This window comes from Hippoglossus hippoglossus, chromosome 19, assembly GCF_009819705.1.
Source record: "Hippoglossus hippoglossus isolate fHipHip1 chromosome 19, fHipHip1.pri, whole genome shotgun sequence".
NCBI classification, from domain to species: Eukaryota; Metazoa; Chordata; class Actinopteri; order Pleuronectiformes; family Pleuronectidae; genus Hippoglossus; species Hippoglossus hippoglossus.
Genome location: NC_047169.1, coordinates 3,424,376 through 3,450,067, shown reverse-complemented (window position 1 = coordinate 3,450,067; position 25,692 = coordinate 3,424,376). Strand labels below are relative to the sequence as shown.

At 41.4% G+C, this 25,692-nt stretch overlaps 4 protein-coding genes across 4 annotated transcripts; all 4 read right to left on the bottom strand.

The window, feature by feature from the left end:
- Positions 1-229: 229 nt before the first annotated feature.
- LOC117753400 (5-hydroxytryptamine receptor 3A-like) lies at positions 230-5,568 on the bottom strand. Its single transcript, XM_034571478.1, has 10 exons — positions 5,487-5,568; positions 3,927-4,087; positions 3,164-3,208; positions 2,929-3,038; positions 2,265-2,434; positions 1,814-1,974; positions 1,525-1,735; positions 1,249-1,422; positions 705-781; positions 230-442 (listed from the first exon to the last, which is right to left on the bottom strand). Exons 1-10 carry the CDS (start codon positions 5,539-5,541, stop codon positions 230-232), a joined length of 1,377 nt encoding a protein of 458 aa, XP_034427369.1. The 5' UTR covers positions 5,542-5,568.
- A 411-nt stretch (positions 5,569-5,979) lies between these two features.
- LOC117753068 (5-hydroxytryptamine receptor 3A-like) lies at positions 5,980-11,670 on the bottom strand. Its single transcript, XM_034570934.1, has 10 exons — positions 11,579-11,670; positions 10,157-10,323; positions 9,964-10,008; positions 9,734-9,843; positions 9,442-9,611; positions 8,809-8,969; positions 8,078-8,288; positions 7,817-7,987; positions 7,119-7,180; positions 5,980-6,765 (listed from the first exon to the last, which is right to left on the bottom strand). The coding sequence occupies exons 1-10, from the start codon at positions 11,616-11,618 to the stop codon at positions 6,535-6,537; spliced, it is 1,368 nt and encodes a 455-aa protein (XP_034426825.1). The 5' UTR covers positions 11,619-11,670; the 3' UTR covers positions 5,980-6,534.
- Positions 11,671-14,270: 2,600 nt separating this feature from the next.
- Positions 14,271-18,817, bottom strand: LOC117753399 (5-hydroxytryptamine receptor 3A-like). The gene is made up of 10 exons (XM_034571477.1): positions 18,775-18,817; positions 18,096-18,256; positions 17,515-17,559; positions 17,300-17,409; positions 16,560-16,729; positions 15,734-15,891; positions 15,198-15,408; positions 14,935-15,114; positions 14,618-14,700; positions 14,271-14,501 (listed from the first exon to the last, which is right to left on the bottom strand). Exons 1-10 carry the CDS (start codon positions 18,815-18,817, stop codon positions 14,271-14,273), a joined length of 1,392 nt encoding a protein of 463 aa, XP_034427368.1.
- Positions 18,818-20,209: 1,392 nt separating this feature from the next.
- Positions 20,210-24,726, bottom strand: LOC117753069 (5-hydroxytryptamine receptor 3A-like). The gene is made up of 10 exons (XM_034570935.1): positions 24,684-24,726; positions 23,895-24,055; positions 23,710-23,754; positions 23,322-23,431; positions 22,694-22,863; positions 22,386-22,546; positions 21,824-22,034; positions 21,479-21,622; positions 21,196-21,275; positions 20,210-20,655 (listed from the first exon to the last, which is right to left on the bottom strand). Exons 1-10 carry the CDS (start codon positions 24,721-24,723, stop codon positions 20,434-20,436), a joined length of 1,344 nt encoding a protein of 447 aa, XP_034426826.1. The 5' UTR covers positions 24,724-24,726; the 3' UTR covers positions 20,210-20,433.
- Between the last annotated feature and the right edge of the window lie 966 nt (positions 24,727-25,692).

Genomic DNA, 25,692 nt, shown 5'->3' with positions numbered 1-25,692 from the left:
GGTAACATACATTTTGCTCACACTTACATGCTTCATTTTCAATAATATAGGTATTAATAGATTCCTAAACTACTTTATTTATAACATAGCAAATAAATGAGTCCCATCAATACCATGTCATTTCAGGAGGATTATGATGTGTACAGCCCATTACACTCTTACTGCATTAAAGCTGCATCAGAAACTATAACTCCGTGTTTTTATTATTCATGCCCTATTAATACAGGTCTTAGTTCCATTTAAAGAACATATAGATTAGAAATAGTGCAACAGAGCTGAGGTAGAAAACGCAGAAAGCCTTGTTGATTCTTTGAGCCACTCTGGTCCAGTATCCAGGTTTTGGTTCTTCTCCTCTGCTCTTCAGGAACAGAGTCAAAGCTTTTATCTCGTCCCACAGCTTTTCTGAGACGTGACTCTCCTCCATCAGTCGTCTGCTGCTATTCTGAAAAGCAATTTACAAAGAGTGGATTGAGGTAAACAATTAAACCAATGTCAGGCACCAGCAGCATTTGATATTCATAGTTTTGTTGATATCTCGTCATAAGAGTTTTCCAGGTTTAGAGGATATGATAGTTATCCTGGTCTAAGTTAATTCACATCATCCATGTAAAAAAGAAAACTCATTAAATCTCCATCCAGACATTACTGCACAGCATCAGTTCTTTTTATGATTTTATTTTAAAAACGTGCAACTTAACTCTAACCTCTTTGAAACCATGAGGTTCTGAAGCCGTTTTACCAGGAGACAGATCTTGGTCTGAGTAGAACTGTTCATTTGAATCTGAAAAGATGCATCAAAGACAAAACATGGTTAATACACAATTAAAATAACACAATGAATCAGTTTCCACATCAAATTCAAATCATAGACAGAAATAATGATAAAATAGATCATTATCATAGTCAAAAGTCGACTAAACACTTTATGTTTCATACAAACAATTTTCCATCAGTGGTGGGATGTAATAAAGTACCTTTACTTAGTTACAATACTTCGTAGTATACTTCAAGTATTGTACTTAGTTTTAGGTACTTTTCAATTTTAATCCACAACATATATCAGCAAATATCTGTTCTTTCTACTCGTACTTTCTACTGTCCTTTCTGTGACAGGAAGTGAATTGGTTGACTGATCCAATCAGAGCGAGCCGGTTACTTTAGATTTGAGGATAAAGTCAGAATACTTTTGGGTATATTTAAAAGCAAGTACTTAATTACGTTTACTCAAGTAGAAAAGACAATTCTCACCTTCCTCACAATTGCACGAGATGGATTTACCTCGTTTGTCTTCCCTCAGGCTTCTGTCTTCTTCTTCCGTCTCGTCGTCTCGTGGCGCCGAGTCTTTCTTGATCAGATACATCACCAGAACCGTCTCCAGGAGGCTGAGCATCATCAGAGTAAAAACCCCGATGCAGTAAACCGCTGAAGAGAGAGGGCCGCGTCATTCATGCAGATAAAGAACTACACACTGATCCAGTGTGTGTGCTGTTACTGATATGAGCTGAAGATTGTGAGCTTCTTTACCGATCAGTGGAATCCTGTTTGACGATGACGGCAGAATGTCATTCAGAATAAGCTGCATGACGGTGACGGCGAGCAGCAGGGTGATCTTGAAGCTCAGCTTCTCGCCGCCGCTGTCCGAGATCATGAAGGTGGACAGGTCCAGACAGAGTAAGAACAGGATGGGCAGGATGAAGTTGACGATGTAGAGGGCCGACCTCCTCTTCATGTTGATCTGTTGAATTAAGTTCAGCTGATTGACCCACACGCTTGAAGAAAGAGAGAATTCAAACAGCAGCTTTGTTCCACTTACTGTGTAAATGACCATGGTCTGGTTGTTCTTAAAATCCTTCTTTGTTATGCTGGAGACTGTGATGTTGATGAACAGCCACTCAGACTGGATCCTCATCACGTCTCGAGACTCCTCAGTGATCTTCGAGGAGTTGAGGTAACGGACCAGTTTGATTTCATCGTCTCAAGTGGGAGAAAAAAACCAAAAGGAGATTTTAATTAGGTTGGTAAAAAAAAGAAGACGTGGCTCCGTCATTTCCTCCATGTTAGTGGATGGGACCAAATAAAAAAGTCAAGATACACGTTTTTCTCAAAGATGGTTTCTGTCATTTTAGGTATCATCCCACCGATATATGTTCAAGTGCTCATGTTTCTGGTTTTGGGTTTTAATGAGATATTTTATGTTATAAAAATGGGGTGAAACATCGTGATTGACAGCTGACACTTGTAAAAGCACAAGTGTCCATCCTCACCAGAGTGAATGAATGACTTGAAGGTGAGGTTGCAGCTCTGAGTGTCGAAGGGGAACTTGTAAATGTGCATCCTGCAGGTGCTGGTCATGACCTGATCATTCACAACCTCCACGTTACCCCGACTTGTAATGGTGACATAAGGACTGGGAGGGGCCTTGTCCCGCTCTGTCCTGTTTGACAACACAAAAACACACAGCGTCTCAACACGAGTGAAAGTACACAATGAACTATGACCAGTATACTGTGTTGACTGCAACTGCAACATAGCTACGGAAATTAATTTCACGTCTTTATCCCTCTACTCCTTTGGATTTCTTGTACTTCAAATACCTCAGTCACTCTCCTATATAATCAATTAATCAATCAATCAGTTAATCAAACTTTATTTGTATGGCACCTTTAATTCAGGTCAGTGCAGAACAAAACCATGAAAAATGAAGGGAAATACCATAAAATAGATAAAAGCAAATATTAAAAAATAAATTAAAAAAATACATAATAAAATGGGATAAAAAGACATTCTAATAATATTAACGGACATAAAACATAAATTAAATAACATTAATATATGCAACTAAATAACGTCAATAAATGATGATTAATCAACGGTAAATTAGTCATTGGGGCTCTGTGAGTGTGAGTGTGCACATTCTTTAAAACTTACATCTCCACAATCGTGATATCTGGCTTCCACATTAATTCATTAGGAATGGACAAATAGTCAATACCACAAAACTCTTCAGGATCCCAACTGATGAAGTCATTTGACCACCACTGCAGAGGAGAAAAGCAAGAGGAAGAATTCAACCGGACAAAAGCAACATCTGAGTTTTGCAACAGAGCGGGAGAGAAGGAATTCATGAAGTCCAAAAGTGCTTTGGTCCTCGAGGGGAACTCACCATGGTGATCCAAACGTAAGGGACGAATTTCTGGTCCTTCTCTTGCTACGAGGAAAAAACACACGGGTTAAAAAATCTTCTGCAGCCAGAAAACCTGGAATCTTGGCTGTGCAAGATGAAACTGAGCACCACCGTCACACACCGTGCTGAGAGTAAACTGCAGTGTTTTAAGGTTGTGAGGTGAAACGTAAAAAAGATCGTCATTCTCTCCGTATACCATAATAAAGAAAAACAATATGAGATTATGAGACTATTGTCAAATGGAGAAAAAGTCATAATATCACGAGAATAAATCTGTAATTCAATGAGGGAAAAAAAAGTCTGAATATTTAGCGAAAACAGTTGTAATTGAATGAGGAAAAAGTCATAATGTTGCAAGAATAAAGTCGTAATTTACGAAGAAAAATATGATGAATTCCCCTGTAAGTATTTTGTTACTTGTGAAACTGTGAAAACGCAGATGACGACGCTGATCCCCTGATATTTCCTCTCTATTTCCTGTAAGTCAGGATATTATAACTTCATTCTCGATCCTCCAGGCAAGTGGAAACATGACGACCCTATTGGAGTAAATTATAAAACATTAACCATCATATGAAAGCTCTCGCTTCCTAACCACAGACAGGATGATGCTAATGTGAGGCAAATAGATAATGTTCATAAATGGCCACCAGATATAATGTGATTGTGATGTGAGAGACAAACAGAGAAAACAGACCAATGCAACCTCCTTGGACATTAAACAGTTATAACGACCACTTACCACTTCTAGAATGGCATAGAGCAGCAAATCCAGGTGGACCTCTGTGGGCGTCTTGTAGTTTTTAACAGGTCGGTTCATGTAGAACAGTTTGGACCTTTCGTTGAAGTTCAAGTAGTCTAAAACATCTTGATAAGTGCAGTTCTCCTCAGAGGACGCCCCCCCTGGAAACAAGACACATTCACCATCAGACGCCGGAGACCACCAGGGGCAACTTTGGTGAACTTTGACCAGTGACATTCTCCTGCAGTGATATTTGTGTGACCCTAAAATGACATTGGAGCCGACGCCCGCCACACAGCGAGGGGCCAAGGCACCCAACCCCAATCTGTGGTTCTGAGTGAAATATAATTGAATCTGGTGCTAACGAGCCTGGTAACAAGCAACACTAACACGGTGAACAAAGACCTAATGTCTAGGAAACATCAGCACTTCAGCTGCCGGATAACCACAGACCAGCTTTACAGACCTGTAAGCATGGTCTTGGTTTTACATCATTAAATATTCATCCCATACGTGAACATTTGCAGTTATACGCAGTGTTTGTGGTGACGTGGATCCATTATGAGAAGGACGGATGTTGGCAACAGTGACGACACCACCCCCAAATAAATGTGATCATTAAATTCTACATGTTTGCTACGTCCACGTCACTGGAAAGAAACCAATACATGTTGTTCAAAGCTTGACCAGCAGTTTCCTCTTTTATTTCTAACTGTTTTGTATTTAACTGACAGGAAACTGTATTTGTTTTGATAATGTAAAGTCTTTCTTTAAATGTTTAGTCCTCTCTATTAAAACACCCCTCAACCCGACAGCTTATTCTGGTTTCCAATTAACCCAATTCCCAGTCTCCACGTATTTAAACTGTGCGAGGAAGCACCAAGAAAACCCACATAGACCCCGATAATAAATAATTTAGTTTGAGTGAATTCAAAATACTTTATGGAAAACACAAGGCGCGGCGGGAGAGCAAACCAAAGAGCACGGAACCTTCGGCCCCCGAGACGAAATCCTCACGAATTAAAAACTACAAACATGTTCAGAAAATACAAGAAAATATGAATATGTGCACTTTACTGAATGTCTCCTTTTTCATTCCTCTGTTTGATTAACTTTCACAAACGAACCTTCTAGAGACGGTTGTTGCCAGTTAGCGTCTGTGACAACACTGCATCGGATATTTTCACTTTGTCGATTGCAACGAACCATTAATGAAGAAATAATTAGACCTTGAAGGCATCAAGTGCAGCCCAATGCAGTTAGAACGTGACAAGTGGAAACAAACACCAGCTGTAACTGCACCTCACTCTCAATTCATTTGATCAAATTTCAAGATATTTGACTCTGAGATTTCTGCTTCTGTCCCAAAACATTGGCGCTGGACATCTTCAGAGTCACTCACGACAGGAAGCTTTTAAAAATGAAGCATTAGTCCTGACTGACCACAGACAGGGGGGAGAGAGCAGTTTCAATTAAAAGCTGTTCACAGCGAGGCCTGTGGATAATTAGGATAACGTGGATGATCAGCATCGACTCGGACGCTGTGACCAGAGAACTCACCTGAGAGGAGCAGCAGCAGGACGACGCCACCGAACATCACTGGGCTCAGATGCATCAGAGTGTGTGAGACGCGTGTGCAGCAAACGATGGAGGCAAACTGACCAGATGTGTTGACACTAATGAGACACTGGAAGTGGGCAGGGCAAAGTGAGGGACCATCCCTCTCTCTCTCACACACACACACACACATACACACACACACACACACACACACACACACTCTTTGGTACATTTGTTGTGTGTCGGGCCAGTTTTTATATAAAGATGAACCACATGACTGCTCCCCCAAAGCGTCTCGATTGCCCCCTGGTGGCTGGTTGTAGAATAAACCCTGCCTCCTCCGTGTTAGTGGATGGGACTAAACCGTCAAAGTACACATTAAATACATGTTTTCGTATATATGCTTGTTTTGTTTCTCAGGATTAGGCAAAAACTACTAGGTACCATGAACCGTGGTGGAAGAGAAAGAAAGAATCCAGATCAGGGGTTTAGATCCAGGAGTATTTTCACTTTATTTAATGTTATGATAATCACCGTTCTCCTGTTGGGAATAATAAAGAATCAGGCATGTTGAGGGGACAGATACCTATGGACTGTTGGGCCTTTGGCATTGGTGCGCACTTATTACAAGTCTGTTTTTATTCAATGTAAGCAAATAGCTAAATACGATTATTTGTAGATGCAGACAACAAGGAAAGACTCATGTTTTAGGATCATACTTAAATCTGAGAGAGCATTTATGATGCAAATCTGTTTACATTGGCATGCTTATTTTTAATAATATGTAGATGTTACATTTCAAATATATAAATCTACTGCTCAATGGTAGAATATAATTCTGTAAAGGTCCAGTGTGTAAGATTTAGGTGAAAGGGATCCATGATAATTGAATATAAAATAATCCTTTACCCTAGAATGGGTAGGTGATGTGAGGGGTGTTCAGCTGCAACATGACACTTCACCACTAGATGTCACTAAATTCTACAAACTGAACCTTTAATGCAACTAGAACTAGATGTGCAGGGATCATCAGTATATAGCGTTATAATTAAAGTCCTGTGTTCCAGTTGAAGAACATACAGACTAAAAACAGCGTGGCAGCTGTGAGATAGAAAGCAAAGAAGACTTTGTTGATGATTCTAGTTTTTCTGGTCCAGTAGCCGGGTTTCCCTTCCTCCTTCCTGTTGAGGAGCAGAGTCAGTGTCTCGACCGCCTCCCTCAGATCCTCGGCGAGCTTCTCACCGCTCGGGGACTCGTCCGTCATCCGGCTGCTGCTGAGCTGAAACCGGGATTTTTAGAAGACTGCGGTTTATTATCATGAGCCCAAACATATCGTCAGCTGTGAGGTTTGACGTACACATTTTTCAGTACAGTATTCTGAGAGGGATGGCAGATTTAAAAACTACTTATTTGTTCTAATTCAGGTTATTTAGCAGACTGTAAATAAAGATGGATGTCAGTCATGATGTGTCATTTATTTGTGCTTTGACTTTTTTAGGTTGGTCCATGTCCCATCTGCTAACATGGAGGAGACAGGGTCTGTGTCACTGTTGGAGAGCCGTCATGTCGTCCATCTTTATTTACAGTCTATGAGTTGAAGGCTTCATATGTAAAGTGTAATGAAATCCAAACCTTCAGCTGTTCAGCTGGAGTTTCATCAGCAGAAAAATCACATCGACTCCATTTCTTCTCTTCTGGAAGAACACATCAGATACAAGAAAATCATTATTAGCAATTACACAATTAACTAGAGTGAAACCTCCACCAAGGCCCAACAGTCACATGAAACATGAAAGATTCACAAATTACAAACACTCATAGATATCGGTTTACATCTGCCAAGGATTACGCAAAACTTACTGGACGGATGATGGTGAAACTTGTGTGAGTGTAAATTATGCGTCAGGAAAGAATCAGTGAAGTTTTGTTGTGGATTCAGATCAGGGTGTAAATAAAGATAGGACGTTTTTCATAAGGGGATGTTGGGCCTTGTTTGTTTGTTGCAAAAACTACTGAACCTGTTTCCATTAGATTTTGTGGAGAGGTGGGACAAGAGTTGTTTGAAGGATTCATTACCTTTTGGAGCAGATCTGGATAGATGAGCAGATACAGTATTATTTCTTTCTCCTTCTTTAAGGTTGTGAAGGGCGATGTGAATTTAGTGGTGCATTTCAAACTCACAGCAGAGCTGCTTTTGCAGCTGGTGCAACGAGCTGCAGGTGTCCAACTGTCTTCAGGGCTGAAAACATGAATTCAACCTACCGTCTTTTTACAGTCACCTTAGTGGAGACACTACCTCTGCAGATATTCAAGCCTTTAGTGAATCTCACCTTCTTCACAGTTGTGGAAGTTGACTTGGCCTCGTTTGTCCTCCTTCAGGCATCTGTCTTTTTCCGCTTTGTCCTCTTGCGGTGCCAAGTCTTTCTCCATCAGATACATCACCACAATCGTCTCCAGGAGGCTGAGCATCATCAGACCAAAAACCCCAATGCAGTAAACCGCTGAAGAGAGAGGGCCGCGTCATATATGCAGATAAATAACTACACACTGGATGAAATGTGTCCAATTCTCTATCCCTGCAAAACCTTTACCAATGAGAGGGATCCTGTTGGACGAGGCCGGCAGGATATCGTTCAGGATGAGTTGCAGCACGGTGACGGCGAGCAGCACGGTGACCTTGAAGCTCAGCTTCTCGCCGCCGTTGTCTGAGATCAGGAAGGAGGCCAAGTCCAGAAACAGGAAGAAGAGGACGGGCAGCAGGAAGTTGACGATGTAGAGGATGGACCTCCTCTTCATGTTGATCTGTCAAATGATATTCAAACATCGGTTAGTTGATCTTCCAGCTCCTGCACGTCTGAGAAAGATTCAACTGCAGAAACTCGTTCACAGCTTCACGCCACAAAGTCATCTGCAACGATCTGCTCTTGCTTTTTATCATGTTGAGTGACAGCTGTTCTGCACTCGTGTAGGTGGTGCGCTTGGGTACTACTTTCTAAAATTGTCATGTTTTACAAACAGAGATCAAGTCACTGTGTAACATTTCAACGAGAGCGACGACCGCAAGGACAGAAAGAGACAAAAAGGCAAAGACAAAGTAGAGAGAGAAAGTGCCGCTCATACAAAGTAGACAATCTCTAAATATCCTAAAAGTCTGGTTTCTGCTGCACTCCAGTGGTATTTGTCCTCCAGCACAACGTGACCTCACTGTTGTGTGTGAGCTCCGGTGCATCGGATCATACCCCTGACTAATGGATGTGTCGGTAACAAAATTCAAACCTACAACTATTGGGGCCTGAATTAAACTGCAGCCTGTGATACCCACAGTGTAAATGATGACGTCTTGGTCGAAGCCAAACGAGTTGATCATTTCACTGGAGACATTTATGTTGATGAACAGCCACTCGTACTGCGTCCGCATCAAGTCCTTGGATTCCTCTGTGGCCTTTTTAGATTTGGAGTTGGAAAAAAGATGGATTTCCTCAGCTGAGGTGGAAGATAAACAAAAATTATGATTAATAAAACTGTGACGTTGGCAGATTAAGAAAGAAAATATGTAACATAGGCAGTGGTGAGATAAGTACTCAAACATTTCACTGAAGTAAAAGTACAAATAAACCCTGTTTAATTGCCTAAAAAGTAAATAAGAAGAATCCATCAGAGGATGCTAATGAAAACACTTCACATTAGTTAAAGTGCCTCTGTAGTAGAAAGTACAGATATCTGCTCTGTGTGGTGGAGTAAGAGTGAAAAGTAGCCAAACATAAATCTACTCAAGTGAATCACAGATACATATATTAATTCAGTAATTGTATTTTGTTATATCCCAACACAGATTGTATGTGGTAATATGGTGGTGGTGTGTGTGTGTGTGTGTGTGTGTGTGTGTGTGTGTGTGTGTGTGTGTGTGTGTGTGTGTGTGTGTGTGTGTGTGTGTGTGTGTGTGTGTGTGGCTCACAAGGGTGAATGATGGACCTGAAGGAGAGGTTGCAGCTCTGAGTGTCGAAGGGGAACTGGTAGACGTGCATCCTGCAGGTGCTGACCAGCACCAGGTCGTTCTGCTCATGGACCAAACCGTCACTGTGGATCGTGAGGTGAGGACTCGGAGGAGCTCGATCCTTCTCTGTCCTGTACGATGCACAAACACACATCATAGATATTATGGTCTGTTTGATTTAAAACAACTCAACAGGGACATAACACCCTTGAGTCCAACCACTGTCTCAGTATGAAATCAATCTGCCACTTACATCTCTTCAATGGTGAGATCCGGCTTCCATAAGACTTCATTGGGAATAGAAACATTCTTAATACCACAGAAGTCAGCGGGATTCCATGAAATGTGCTGACTCTCCCACGACTACACGGGAAAAACCAACAGCAAAGTCGAGAATGAGCAGAAAATAACAGGGAACATATCGAGGGGAGGGAGATTTGAGTCTCCAACAGAGAGAGGATAAATTAAAAAAAGAAAACTCACCATGAACATCCAGACGTATGGAATGAAGGTCTGGTCAGTTTCTCTCTGTGAAGAAGCAAAAACATACGTGTGAAGCAGCAAAATGATCATAAAAATGCTTTTTTAAACAGAAAGCTGCTTATTCATGACCAAACAAAGGACAACTAACACCCTGTCAAGTATAAAACAGTTCCTGAAACAAAAACACACTTACCACGTCCAGGATGGCGTAGAGCAGAATGTCCAGGGAGACGTTGGTGGCCAGTCTGTAGTCTTTGACCGGCCGGGTCATGAAGAACAGCTCATTGTTTTTGGTTAAGTTCAGGTGGTTTAAAACATCCTGGTAACTGCACAGTTTCTCTGAGGACGCCACGTCCACGGCTGAAAACAGGGAGACAGAAAGAAACATTCAGCGTCTGAGAGATGATGTAAAAATCCTGTATATGAGAGAAACATTTTCTGTTTTGTTTGTGTCGACATCCATTGAATTTGTTGTTTTATTTGAATGTTTATTTGTGTAGAAGCATGAATCACAGCTGAACATAGTGTATTACACTGGAATCCGAGTGCAACCGCACAGTTTGAGCACAAGCAGAGACTCTCTGAGTAAAAGCATCACTGAATCTGAACGTGGGATTAATAAGTCCTGCTCTCAAACTAAAAGACAACGCTCTTTAATAAAGAGAGGGGAAGAAAGATATGTAATTTACAATTCCTCTGCATATAAAGGCCTTTGAAATACACCAAATGACCACAAAAGTACAGTAAATATTGTAAAATCTTCTTAAAAAGCTGTTTCAGTTCAAGTTTCAACAATGCATTTTGTGTTTCGCCGGTAAATATTCGTCCCCGGACATAAAAGAGGTGTCTGTCCAAATGAGGTTTATGAATCTTTTATCAAACTTCCGATAACGGTCCTTATAATAATCACCAGCTCACAATAATAACATCCAGAGCTTGTGGTCAGAGATGGATGTTGGCGACAGGTGGAGAGACAGCTGACCACAGAATCATTTTCCTCTCCGTCTAAATAGCTTCTCCATTTGAGATCCATCTGTTAGACACAGACTAATGCGTGTTGATAGAATCCTGGCAAAGCTGCACTCAGTCTGAAAAACCCTGATTCAGACAAAGCACTTGCAGACTTTTAATTCAATATTAATTGAATAGTGATATTTGATCCGACTGCAATAGGAGAATCTACAGTTGGACGTTGATTTGTCCAGATTTATGTCGTCTGACACTCTGGAGGCAGATTGACGTTATTTAGTAGGATCTCAAAATATAAAGTAAATTTATAATTTACAATAATTGTTTAATTCAACAATGCTGTTCTATCGTATATAAAACAATTTCCCTAATCTTGGATCTATTATCACATTAGATGTAAAAAGTTACATATGGACTCATATTTGAAAATATCTTTTAAAGAAATACTAAAATATTTCTATTATATCACATGATAATCAATTATTGGTATTATATAATATATAACTTACAAATAATATACTATGTACTATCATCAACTTTTTTTATTTCCACTTTTACATTAGAGCGTCAAAGCCTGACACTGACTTTGTAGAGTTAAAAATAAAAATGAAAATTTCAAGAATTAGACTGGATTCAGAAAACTCACCCGAGAGGACGAACAGGCAGAAGAAGCCAACGAGCATCATGAGTCCAGCAGCGGAGGAGCAGGACCGTGTGGGTGGAGGTGTGAAGGGAAAGTGTGTGAAAACTCCAGCTCGTCTCCCAGGGAGAGGGACGGACACACGGAGGGACGGACACACGGAGGGTCCAGCACTTAGTTTGAATGTTTCTTGAATCCTGGAAACACCAAACGAGGGAAACATTAGGAACCACTGACCACTCCTCCACTGGGCAGACAATCACAGTCCAACCAATTCTTCTACTGCTCGCGTCCATTGTCCACTCAGTGATATAATAATGTAATAATACATTATTTATTTTCACATTGGAACTTCAGAGCCCTTGTATATGGAGAACAACTAGTTTCTAATTATCAGTTATCGTAACATAAATCAATCATTGGTTATAAAATAAGAAAATAAGCAGTTATATTTGCTGTTCAATTAATCAACGAATAGATAATTATATAATAACAATATAATATAAATAATATAAAAAACTAAAATAATTTACAGACAAGAAATGAATCCATCATTAACAATGATTAACAATAGCACCCTTTTTACCCTGTATAAAACAGCCCTCCACAGAGTGACCTGTTTTGAGTGCCTGTTCCTTTAAATGCTAATGAGCCAGCTCCCCCCTCCCCCCTCTCCCCCCATGATTTTAAACAATATAAATGACATATTTTATATGATATAAATTATCAAATATGCATCCCATACTTTGTATTCCCCTTCTGTTGTCCTGGAGTTTTCATTTTCCCAATCACATAATTAAATGTCCCCCTCTGCCCATCCACTACAAGCACACAAGCAGACAGACAGAGAGAGAAAGAGAGGGGTGGGGGGGGGGGGGGGCTATGAAGACCGACATTTACCCCCGAACCCCGACATTCAACGGGTACAACAACAAGCGGAGAAAGCAGAATCGCGGGCTGACCTTATATATACAGTCTATGGGGCTGACCAGCGGAGAAATGCTCGTCCCGTGTGAACAGCCCGGCTGCGCGCTTGGGAACGGCGCTGCGCTGCCTCGTGTGGGAGGACGGGGGGGGACGGGGGGGGACGGGGGGGGGGGGGGGGGGGGGGGCGGGGGGGGGGTGGGCCAAGGCCATGTAGGGAGACTTCCTGTGTATTGTGACGACACAATACACAGGAAGCTCATTCCAGTCACTCAAGCGTGACGTTTCTGACTTAGAGGAACTATAACAAAACGCGTGTGTTTTTTTTCCAGAGTTTTTGGGTTGGTAGACATGAGCCAGATACCCACATTAACCTGTAGAAGCACTAACAAAGTGGAATTTTCATGATATGTCCCCTTTAAACATTCTATTCATTAATTACTTTGTTTAAATGATCCCTCATTCATTTGAAATTGAGCTATTTATTTGTTGCACAGACATTTTAATGCTGACTTTTACAATTTGTTAATTAATGAAAAGCTTAATTATCATTTCTGTCAAAAGTTGTGGTCCTTTCATACTGTGTGTGTGTGTGTGTGTGTGTGTGTGTGTATGTGTGTGTGTGTGTGTGTATGTGTGTATGTGTGTGTGTGTATGCTCTTGTACTGATATCTTTGTGAGGACCAGTTTGAGTCAACCTACAAAGTGAGGACATTTTGGCAAAGTGAGGACCTTTTGGCCGGTCCTCACTTTGTCACCCCCCTTTAATGGACTGTGTGTGTGTGTGTGTGTGTGTGTGTGTGTGTGTGTGTGTGTGTGTGTGTGTGTGTGTGTGTGTGTGTGCGTGCGTGTCATCAGAAGGTGCTCACATGTGTCTGTTCTAACATCCAGTGGTTGTGGTCACTGAGAGACCATTACACACTGCTGGGCGTTGGCCTGCGGGTTTTATCTCAGCAATCCACTAATGATCAAGTCCAACTTGTTTCCCATTACTGTGTGTGTGAAACGACTCAACTCCTTTGTGCAGAGTGACGTCGAAAGAACAAGATGGCCGCACCGATGTACCAGAGATATTTCAGCTTTATTTCTGTACAACAGGAGGAAGTGGAGCCAAGTGGTACATCTTTATTCACAGTCAAATAAATATATGACTTAGTGTAATTCAGGCAGAAGCAACAACAGGCATCAAGTCCCCTTGACAAGAGAACACAATTTGATAGAGGTTAAATAGTAAAATGTACGATTTAGACAATATGGCAAATACATGGAGTAGAATTTTACAGTATAGGTTATTAGGTTATAGTTATAGTGTGAAGATGAACCACTGGTGCACAACAACACTGGTTGTTTCTGTGTCGGGCTGCTGATCTCTGGCTGTTTCTCAGTGTGAATAGAATTATAGATAGAAGAGTTGTAGTGTCGTCGGAGGTGAGCTGTCAGACTCAGAGTTCAAGGCTGCGCTGTTTCCTGAGCCGTTTTCAGACGTGAACTCTGGAAAATGTGCCGAACACTGGGTGCAGACATTTTCCAGATCGCCTTTCACATTTGAAGAAGCAGCAGGAGAATGTCGGGAACATTCCGGCGAGGGGGCGGAGCCTGTAGAGCAGCAGATGCAGTTGTGGAAAATGCAGTTCAGTCTGAAAGCAGCTCTGGAAACAATTGCAAACCAGGTATTAAGGAAATTGAATTATATTATATGCTTATATGCTCTGAGTCTGTAGTTTGTCATAACAGGAGAAAGTTGCTTTATCGTGCTTTCGTTTTGTTGCGATAATCACTCGGATTTCCACATTAAAAAGAGGTAAACTAAAAACACAGTGATCACTATGACGTAGAAAATGAAGAAGACTTTGTTGACTCTTTTAGCCACTGTGCTCCAGTAGCCGGGTTTGAACTCGTCTCTCCTGCTGCTGAGGATCAGACTCAGAGTTTTCTCCATCTCCCTCAGCTCGTCTGACACCTTCTCCAGGACCCGTTCGTCCTCCACCATCTTTCTGCTCTGACGCTGCAAGAGAGGTTCAGTAGATTTGTTTAGACGGTTGATTGTGTATTTGTCATCGAGCATTTTGTGTCCATTGTCATGAGCATTAAAGTGCAATCTGATTCTAATGCACTACCAACCTCGTTGGTCATAGACAGCAGCTCAGACGGAGTTTCACCAGATACATCAAAGATACTCGAGCACTGAGTCCATGAGTGCATCTCTGAAAAGACAATATAATTAATAAGTATGTAGAATAATAAAAACAGTAAATTAACATAAAGACAGTTTCTATTGTTCTGGATCACGTTGCACCAGCTATTCACTGCCTCATTACTAATATTGTAATGTCCTTCCAGCCAACATACCTCTTTTACACCAAAATAAGATTTGGTAACAAAGACCTAATTCGTACTCAGGGTTTATTTTGAATTGAAGAACAGCTGGTGACACTAACCTCTGGTCTCACCTTCATGACAGTTGTTGTAATTGTCTTTGCCCTGGTTACACTTGTCCCTCAGACTTCTGTTTTTCTTGTTGTCTCGTGGCGCCGAGTCTTTCTCGATCAGATACATCAGCACAATCGTCTCCAGGAGGCTGAGCATCATCAGAGCAAACATCCCGATGCAGTAAACCGCTGAGGGGAGAATGCTGCGTCATTAATGTCTTAGTAAAACAATGTGTTCAGTCCAGTGAAGGAAAAACTCTGAGCTTCTTTACCTATGAGCGGGATCCTGTTTGACGACGAAGGCAGAATGTCATTGAGAATGAGTTGGAGCACGGTGACGGCGAGAAGCACGGTGATCTTAAAGCTCAGCTTCTCGCCGCCAGTGTCTGACATCAGGAAGGAGGCCAAGTCCAGACTGAGGAAGAAGAGGATGGGGAGGATGAAGTTGACGATGTAGAGGGCCGACCTCCTCTTCATTTTGATCTGTTAAGTGAGGTTCAAGCTTCAGGTGGTTGATTTAACTTCAACAACGGCTCATGACGACAGAGTTCAAAATCATTTCAATCCACATAATACAGTGGAAAACAAGTCAAAAGTTTACTCAAGTTAGAATCTGTTAAATGTTGTCGAGAGTAATGGATCAAAGGGGACACGTTGGTGGATTATTATATTTCAGATCCAAGAAAGAAGTAAAAGAAAGGAAATGCAACATTTCTTCAAAATGTTACCAAATGTTTTGAGTCTTTTAACTGAAAATGCTAAAGTGCAACTACCTCAAACTGTTCTTTAACAGAGTCATTATACCCACAGTGTAAACAATGATGTCTTGGCTGAGTAGATCTGTGGAGTTTCTGGGTGTGACCGTCATGTTGATAAACAACCATTCGTACTGCGTCTGCATCGCCTCCCGAGACTCTTCGGTGGCCTCTGAGGAGTTGTCACTGGCTCGCAGCCGAATGTCCTTAGCTGAGGAGAGAGAGGAAATAACAGTTTGTTAGAGGAGCAAAAGGGACGGATGGATGGATGGATGGATGGATGGATGGATGGATGGACTAATGGCTGTGGCTCAGGGGGTAGAGCGGTCGTCCTCGTGAGTCGTGAGTGGTCATTAAGACCAGAAAAGCGCAATATAAAGACAAATCATTTACCATTTAGCAGAGGATGTGGCTAAATTAATGGATGGATGGTTGGATGAGTGGATGGATGGAAGGATAAATAAATGTATAGATTGATGGATGGATGAAGGGGGGGATGGATGGAAGGATGGACTGACCAGGGGATTGGTTGCCTGGATTGATGGATGGATGAACAGACAGACAGACAGACAGATGGATGAACAGATGGATGAACAGACAGATGGATGGATGGATGAATGGATGGATGAACAGACAGACAGACAGACAGACAGACAGACAGACAGATGGATGAACAGATGGATGAACAGACAGATGGATGGATGGATGGATGGATGGATGGATGGATGGATGGATGGATGGATGGATGGATGGATAGATGGATGGATGAACAGACAGACAGACAGACAGATGGATGAATGGATGGATGAACAGATGGATGAACAGACAGACAGACAGATGGATGGATGGATAGATGGATGGGTTTGTGGATGCTCTCACCGGCGTGTATGACGGACTTGAAGGTGAGGTTGCAGCTCTGGATGTCGAAGGGGAACGTGTAGATTTGCATCCTGCAGGTGCTGACTAACACCTGGACGTTCTGAACCTCCACGTCACCTTTAGCGTTGATGGTGAGATACGGACTGGGAGGAGCTTTGTCCTTCTCGGTCCTACTTGGACACATGTGGAGACACGTGAACATCACAGCTGCTTCAAAAACGACACATGCACCGATATCACCACAACGATAAACTCTTTTACACACGTTCAGTAAACCTCATTGCACGGAAATAATGAATCATACGTGCAAGATAACTTAAGGAGAAGTTGCTGTGACACCTTTTTCATAAAAACACATTTGCAATAATTCAATTTATTGGTTTTATTTCTAGCATTTCCACTCAGAGGAAGAAGTGTTGTGTTTCCAAATGCTTCAGCTGTTGTGTGTGATGTTGTTTCCGAGCAAAAACCTAATGTTCTGATGTTCTATCCACATTACTGTCAAATCAACCAATTGGCAAATATGATACTGGCATTCATTTTCTTAATTTTGCTTTTACATTGTGGCCATTATGACCCCATCTTTCTATGTAATTTAGAAAATCAATATATGCACTGAACGCATCATTGTGTGTGTGCATGTGTGTGTGTGTGTGTGTGTGTGTGTGTGTGTGTGTGTGTGTGTGTGTGTGTGTGTGTGTGTGTGTGTGTGTGTGTGTGTGTGTGCGTGTGCTACTCACATTTCTACAATAGTGAGATCTGGCTTCCACAAAAGTTCAGCGGGCAGAGAAACATTGTCAATTCCACAAAACTGATTCGGATCCCAGGAAATGTATTCGTTGTTCCACCGCTACGAGAAAAAAATACAAGACAGGAACAAAAATATGAAAACAAACCAATTACAGCGAGAACAAGGGACAGAAATTTAAGTTTTAAAAAAAATGGCAGAACTCACCATGACAGTCCAAACGTAAGGGATGAACTTCTGCTCTTTCTCAACCTGTAAACAGAATAATATGTGAATATTGTTACAGCACAACCAACAAACAGCTCAGGGATTTTTATTATTCTGTTCAAATTGGTTCCTTTGACAGAAACTAAAGTTTATGACACTTAAACTCTAATCTCTAACGACTTCTTAAGACACGTAGAAGCTTTTAAAAATTCACAAGATGGACGTGACTGATTTTTTATCATAAAATTAAATTCATTGAATGAAAACGTATTTTCAGGTTTTATTACTTATTCTTGCAGTATTTTCCATGTATAAATATATAAGCATCGTCCCAGACACGTTGAAACACTCGGAGGCGTCATGAGCCAAGTTCAACCCATAAATGTAGATTTTTAATGAATGGGATTAATGTGTTTCATCAAAAAAAAGGACATATAATCTAGTTTACAGCTCGAAACACACATTTAAGTGCAGAATCTCTTGAATGTCAACCAAGTGCTTTATTGTGACACTCGGGTTTCTCCCTGTAAAACAGTGTAAACTCCATGATGATCACTTGAAATGAATCTTTGACCGCTCACCACATCTAGAATGGCGTAGAGCACAACCTCCAGGTGCACCGGGGTGGTGTGCCTGTAGTTTTTCACAGGCCGGCTCATGGAGAAGCGCTCGTTGTTTCTGCTCATGTTCAGGTAGTTTAACACGTCCTGGTAACTGCAGTTCTGCTCCGGGCGCACGTCATCTGAAAAACACAGGAAAAGGAGAAATCTGTGAGATGCTCACTCACATGTTCGCATCTTTTCTTTCTTGTAAATCAGAAGTTCAAGTTGAGGAGAAATTATTTAGAAGAAAGGACATTAGACAATCAACTGTGTTGGTGGGAATCCGCCGCCTTTGAAATAATTATCCGACCATTAAAACCACAGCTCATGAATGTGAGGAGTAACATCCAGTGTCTGTGGTCACACAAAGAGCCTTAATGAGAGCTCTCTGAGATCAGCTGAGGTAATATGTCCAAATGCATTTCCCCCGGAATTATGTTACAGACGTCACATAACACAGGTTTTAGAACAGATATATATTATTTTGAAAAGACATTAAATGTTATTTCTTACAATTTGTCTTTTAAAGCCGTATTTTCCTCAACTTGACACATAGACGACAAATCTACAGGAGAGCATCTCTGAAAATCAGACTCTCAATACTGTCACAGCAGTTTGAATAGATAAAGAAACGAATCTGCAGGTGTCGTGTTCTTACCGGTGAGGAAGACGAGCAGGAGGAGAGAACCGAAGAGCATCATGGCTGCAACACCTGTGTCAGTCGACTGGTCAGAGAATGTGTGTCCTATTGTCTGGGAGTCTGAGAGCCTCGTACAGTGAGAGGGAATTACCAAACCTTTATGTTTTCTGTCTTCCTCTTTTTTCTCCTCAAATGTCATTAGTCTAATAGCCATCTGGAGACAGCGCTCACTCCCACAGCATCTCTTTGTGGTTTGGTTAGAGCGAGAACGAGAGGCGAGTTAAAGAAACTTCAGCCAGTAAACATTTTCACTCAAATCCCACAGGTTTGGATGAAAAGCTCAAATGTGAGCCGTGTCAATAACACCGGATATTCTATTCTATTATACTCCGTTCTATTAATTTGTGTTCTGTTGATGAATTATTCTCCATAGGAACTGGATGATTGTTCATTTGTGTTTTCATCTCATTTACTCACTTATCTAAGAAAACATTTGTAGTATCTTTACTTTACTAGATTGTACTCATGCTGCTTTTCAGAGGAACATACAGTTTTCACTTCTCCAAATTGATTACTTATATAATACATTTTGAGATGGTTAACTAATATGTTCTGATGTGTTCATGTCACACCTGGCATCAGCATCATATCAGTGCACTGTGTTGAGGCTAATCCAGTTCAGGTCGATCCAAACTTTCCACCAGGAGAGTAAATCTACCTTTATTTTACTCTTCAGAAACTTTATAATCTTATAATCATTAACTTTGACTTTTCATTCTGGGAAAAGACCAGAACATGAAATTTCAAAGTCAATCATCACAAAGTTGAGCACACCCCCTGGTGGCGGCTGTGAGAACCTGTCAGAGTGAGCTGTTGGGGTCAGAGTTGAATTTGACTCATTGAATCTAATCAATTTTTATGTCGACGATTCAGAATGACAGAAGTGGACGTGTAGGAAACCCTGAAGTTTGATTAACTTTAGGCAACAAAACAATTATATCCAGCTTGTCTTTGCGTTGACGTTCTAACCTTGTTAAGGTCAAGGTGTCGTCATGGTGACAACGGGGTTAAAAAACAAGCTGTGAACGAGTGGAGCTGGTGAATGAGGACATGATTGGTTTAGAGTGAACGATGAGCTGCGAAGTGGAGGAAGACTGAAGAGAAGATGTCAGCGACCTGACGAGTCCGCGAGGTCAGCGAGTCCGTTTCAACCACGTCGACCAAGTGAAGGATGTGAACAGGAAGAAGAAGGTTTTCCTCTTTTATCTGTGGAAACTGATCATCTTCATTAAATTAGACAACAGTTCAAGGCTTTTCTTTGGTGGGCGTGACCACATCAAGGTGCATCCTGGGTAACTGTCTCCTGCGGTGACAGCCAGGGGCCGGAGGCGTTATGTTTCCTACCGGTCCGTCCGTCTCTCTCTTGTGAACAGGCCACAATGGAATTTCTTCAAATTCAGCACAGTTTATTTTCTTCAATATTACATTTTTGCCTCGAACCAACATGGATTATTTATTACACATCTTTAAGCAGAAAGATTAAATGACATCAGACAGACTTCGAATCAAGCAGATGATCTCAGCTGAATTCACAACAAGACAAATTCAAACTCCTTCAAATACATGAAATACACACAATACAGAAACTGAGGCACTACAGGGAGGGACTGTACGTTTCTAACGCTTCCACTCATAGAAGAGCAGGGACAGAAACAGCAACACGGTGGTGATGTAGAAAACGAAGAACGCTCTGTTGATTCTTGTGGCCCAGAGGAAGAACCTCCCCCCCCCCCCCTCCCTGGGGCTGAGGTGCAGACTCATGGTTTTCTTCAGCTCCTGCAGCTCGTCCAGAATCAAGAGCAGAACACGAGACTCCCTCGACTGAACACATCCGCTGACCTGCAGCACAGACACATGTTAATGACACACAACCACAGACACATGTTGATAACACACATCCACAGACACATGTTAATAACACACAACCACAGACACATGTTAATAACACACAACCACAGACACATGTTGATAACACACATCCACAGATACATGTTAATAACACACATCCACAGACACATGAAAATAATTGATGAAATAATTTCTGTATCTATATTTATAGTTATTTGTGATGAGGTTTATAGTTAAACTGTAAAATATCAATGTTATATTTCTTTGTCATGAGGGTTTGATGACGACTTAGATATAAAATAATTGCTAATTTTCAATATATATATATATATATATATATATATATATATCAGCAATCAGATATTTTTTTACTCCTAGTATCAGAAAAATCAAATAGTTTTTCCGTAATAACAGTTTGGAAAGAAAGAAGCGTTACAGAGAGTGAAGAATTGTAAAAACTTTGACATAATGCATATGACGCATATGAATCTGTCGCATGTTAAGACTGAATCTGAAAGTGTGATCCTGTACCTCCTCCGCCACCGGCAGCATTTCAGTCTCTTTCTCTGACGCTTTGCAGATGCATGAACAGAAGCGCCGACTTCTCTTCTCTGAAAACACAACAATAACCACAACGATTCACAAAAAAATGTAATATTTGTGACTAAAAATATGAAAGAATCAAGGCACAGACAGTAAAAATCTGTCAATCAGAGTTCAAATGAAGCAGCTGATTTGGAAAATTAAGTTTCAGGATCCTAAGCTTGTGTGGAATCTGCTCCTGTCGAGGATGTGTGGGTCTCACCGGTTTTACCGTCGTCACTTTTGACTTTTTCCTGTTTGTCCTCCTGGTCGTTCTTCAGCCTCTGTTCGGAGTCGATTTCCATCAGATATACAACCAATATGGTTTCCAGCAGACTGAGCAGCATCAGAGCAAAGATCACAATGCAGTAGGTCGCTGAAAGGAGGAAAACAGACAATCACTCTGTTTCGTTCAGGGCTGTGAGAACCATTAGAAAGTTTGAGGTTTTAGTCAAACCAGAAAGAAAATATCTAGATACTTTAACAGTGGTTATAGAGTGTTTTGATATATTTGGGTTTCCGTCATCGTCTCTATAACTCGGACGCACTGGTTCTTGAAGCTGGTGTCCAGTTGTACCTATGAGCGGAGTCTTGTTGGACATGGAGGGCAGGATTTCGTTCAGGATGAGCAGCAGGACGGAGATGGCGAGCAGCACAGTGACCTTGAATCCCAGCTTCTCTCCTCTGTGGTCCGAGATGAAGAAGGAGGCGAGATCCAGACTCAGGAAGAAGAGGATGGGCAACAGGAAGTTGATGACGTGGAGGAGGGGCCGCCGCTTAATGGTGAACTAGGAAAAACAGGGTCACGGGTCGGATGAGATCCACCGAGTGGAAACAGACATTTCTGGAGTATATATATATATGAGTGATGCATAAAATATAACTTTAATTGTAAAATGTTATTTTCCATTAATTTAAACCTCCATGAGACAACTAATTATGTAAGATCGTGAAATAAGCAATTGAACCGAGTTTTCAGTTTTCAGATTGAGATTATCCAAACCTCTGGACTCCACTGGAGGGATTATCACCACGCGTCTAAAAGATATTGATTTATTCAATGTGTCGATGATGGTGATTTGCTCCGACTCTGCTCAGGCTGGCCCTGTGCTTCGTCACCTGTCTGTTTGTGTGCGTACAGTGTATACGAGCTGCTCCCACAGTCGGTTGTCGAAGGTGAAGTTGTAGCTGCTGACAGACAGATGGAGGAACTCCCACTCGCCCTGACTCTTCATCACCTCGCGGGAAAACTGAGTGGCCCGGGACGAGTTGGAGGAAGGAAAGAGACGCATTTCCTCGACTTTGGAGAGAAGAGAAGTTTTTAGCCGCTGAGAAACAACTTGACTCATCATTAATTAGCTTTCAAACATAAAATAGCAACTTAAGGCAACAACAAAAGTTACATAAATAAAATACATGACTGTTACTGAATAACACTCTCCCTCACTGCAGTGTACTGCAGAGCCGATGGTGATGTTGCAGCTCTGTGTGTCGAAGGGGAACTTGTGCACGTCCATTTCACAGGTGCTGACCACGTTCATGTCCTCTTCATACGTGACCATCCCATGGTGGTCTACATACAAGTACGGGTTGCGATCGGAGTTGTCTTTCTGCACCCTGAGGCGAACGCACACAAAATCCTTTCAGGGTGTGTTTGTGTAGCATTAAACCAAACAGCAGTTCACAAGACTCGTAAAGTGAATCAACAGGATCATGTTTTCTCACTGCTCAGCCAAACAATAGTGTGTAGCCCGTTGTGAATGCGTGAATCAGAGTGAGCACTCGTGCAAATCACTTGAACAAACACAGGGTGTAGATACAGAGCTATTAACTTGCACAATGTTTAAGAGCTTCATGTTTAACAAAGAATAACAACCCATTAGTCCATCGTCTAGCAAACACCCTCTTTACCTGGTGAGAGCAAAGCAATGATTTATAGCATTATCACTGTGTGTGTGTGTGTGTGTGTGTGTGTGTGTGTGTGTGTGTGTGTGTGTGTGTGTGTGTGTGTGTGTGTGTGTGTGTGTGTGCGTGTGTGCGTGTGTGTGTGTGTGCGTGTGTGTGCGTGCGCTCACATCTCATAGATTAACAAATCTGGTCTCCACAGCATGTCTTTAGGAACTGTAATCCGAGTTATTCCACAGAATTGAGCAGGGTCCCATGAAATTAGTTCATTGTTCCACTGCTGCGGTAAATGTAAAAGTGAGCTCACGTTTAAAGGTGCATTAAATACAGAAAAACACACGGACTAGAACAGAGAATGTCTACCGATGCAAAATTACGTTTTACATCTAAATAATCCAAATAAAAAAACTTGAAAGTTTCACTCATACACTGTAAATAAAGATGCCCGTACTGCTGCCAGCCACCAGGGGGCGATCAATATGTTTTGGCTTCACTTCTTGTGAACCATCATGTCGTCCACTTTAATTTACAGTCTATGGTTTCACTAAGTCAACTCACCAGCGTTGCCCAGATAAAGGGAATGAAAGTTTGCGTTTTCTCGATCTGTGAATGAACACACACACACACACACACACACACACACACACACACACACACACACACACACACACACACACACACACCCGTCAGTACTGATCAGCAGCCTGGCAGCGTTCAGCGTTAGAGCTGCGTGACGAACGTACCACAGCCAGGATGGCGTACAGGAGGATGTCCAGTTGAATCCTGGTGTGGTGCGTGTGGTCCAGAACGGGCCGGGTCAGTTTAAACACATTGTTGTCTGTGGTCAGGTTCAGATAATCCAGGACGTCGTGGTAACTGCACACGTTCTTCGAGGACATCCCACCTGCAGTAAAACACAGAGAAATACCGATGCATCAAAATGTCATCGTACAGCTCGACTTTAAGATGATATTTTTATGTGTATTTTTATTTCAATATCGAACAGCTTTTGGTTCTTAGCTTTTTGTTTATCGTGGGTTTTCCTTTATATTCTTTCATTGGTAACTTTACTTCAAGTCCCCGCATTTGACATTCATGTATAATCATTAAGAAACGGTTTATAACACATTTTAATGTATTTGTACGCTGCTATAAGAACATTTAAAGTTTTCATTACTGTACAGATTAATTAGAACATCAAGATCGATATATATTTGACAAAAAGTGAAGCCAAAGTGACTTGATGGTCAAAATGGTCAATAATAAAATACTAAACCTTAACTGTTCAAATTAATATCTTAATAGTTTTTCCAGATGGTCAATAGAAGCAGTTGTTTAGAAGACACGTGTACAAGTACATGAATTAACACATATCTGCTTCAAACTACAGTATAATGTGTATTTAGTTGATTTAATATTTATATTTATTGTAAATGTTTAACAGTGGGACTTTAAGTACAGTTCAACCTGAAATATAATAATTTAGACATTTGTCCAAGGTTCAAACATCATCATATAACAGAAGATCTTACCTGTGAGGAAGATGAAGATGAAGAAAACAACAGGCACCATATCTACAGCTTTGTGTCTGTGTGTGTGTGTGTGTGTCTGTGTGGGTGTGTGTCCCTGCTGTGAGACCAGACCCACTGTGTCTCCGCTGGACACGATGAACGACCTCCTGAGAAGAAACCCCTCCCTCGTTGGGACGCCACGGACGGACACTGTGATTGGCTCACAGAGGAGCAGAGGGGGTGAACATACATCAGGGCTCTATATTTTGAAGGCAGGTGAGGCTGCAGATGATTGGTTTACAGGTGAGTGATGTTCAATGACACTATAGGAAAGGCAGGCGGGGGGGGGGGATTCATCCATCTGAACACAAAGATAATGTGAATTTACAGCTTTTTCTTTTTACAGCTAAAGCTCAGTGGGTTTAAGTTCAGCTACAAAACAGAGGTTTGCTGTTGAACATAAGACGCAGTTCACAACAACGCAATTCAATTAGACAGGAACCTGATCACCGAACAGACATGGTTAATGACATCATGCTTTGCCCATTTACACCCACTCACTCTCATTCCGGCTGCACTCACTGTCCGGTGCCGGCAGCCCAGCACCACAGCTGATTTACTGTCTACGTTGATTTAAGTCTTCTTATGTGTGTCAGTGGATCGGCTGTAATTACAGACAACCAGGGAGCAAAAGGTTAATGATTCTGATTGTTTTGGTCTTTTGGCATATGTGCTTGATTCATTCATCAACCATCACTTATTGGGTTTTTGTTTTCTATCAAAAATCCTATCATTGGATTATTTCAGCCCAACAATGAAACCATATACGATGAATATCCTGGTTTGGCTTCTTCTCACTTCTTGACAGAATGAATCTATTGATTTATAAACTGAATATTAATAGAAAACCTACTTACTGCCTGATTAACATGAGTTTATTGCTAAGAAATTTTAATAAAACTTGAATTGCCACCCTGCTATTATAAACCTTATAAAGATTTCCAGACTCATATGAGGTCATTGTGGCCTT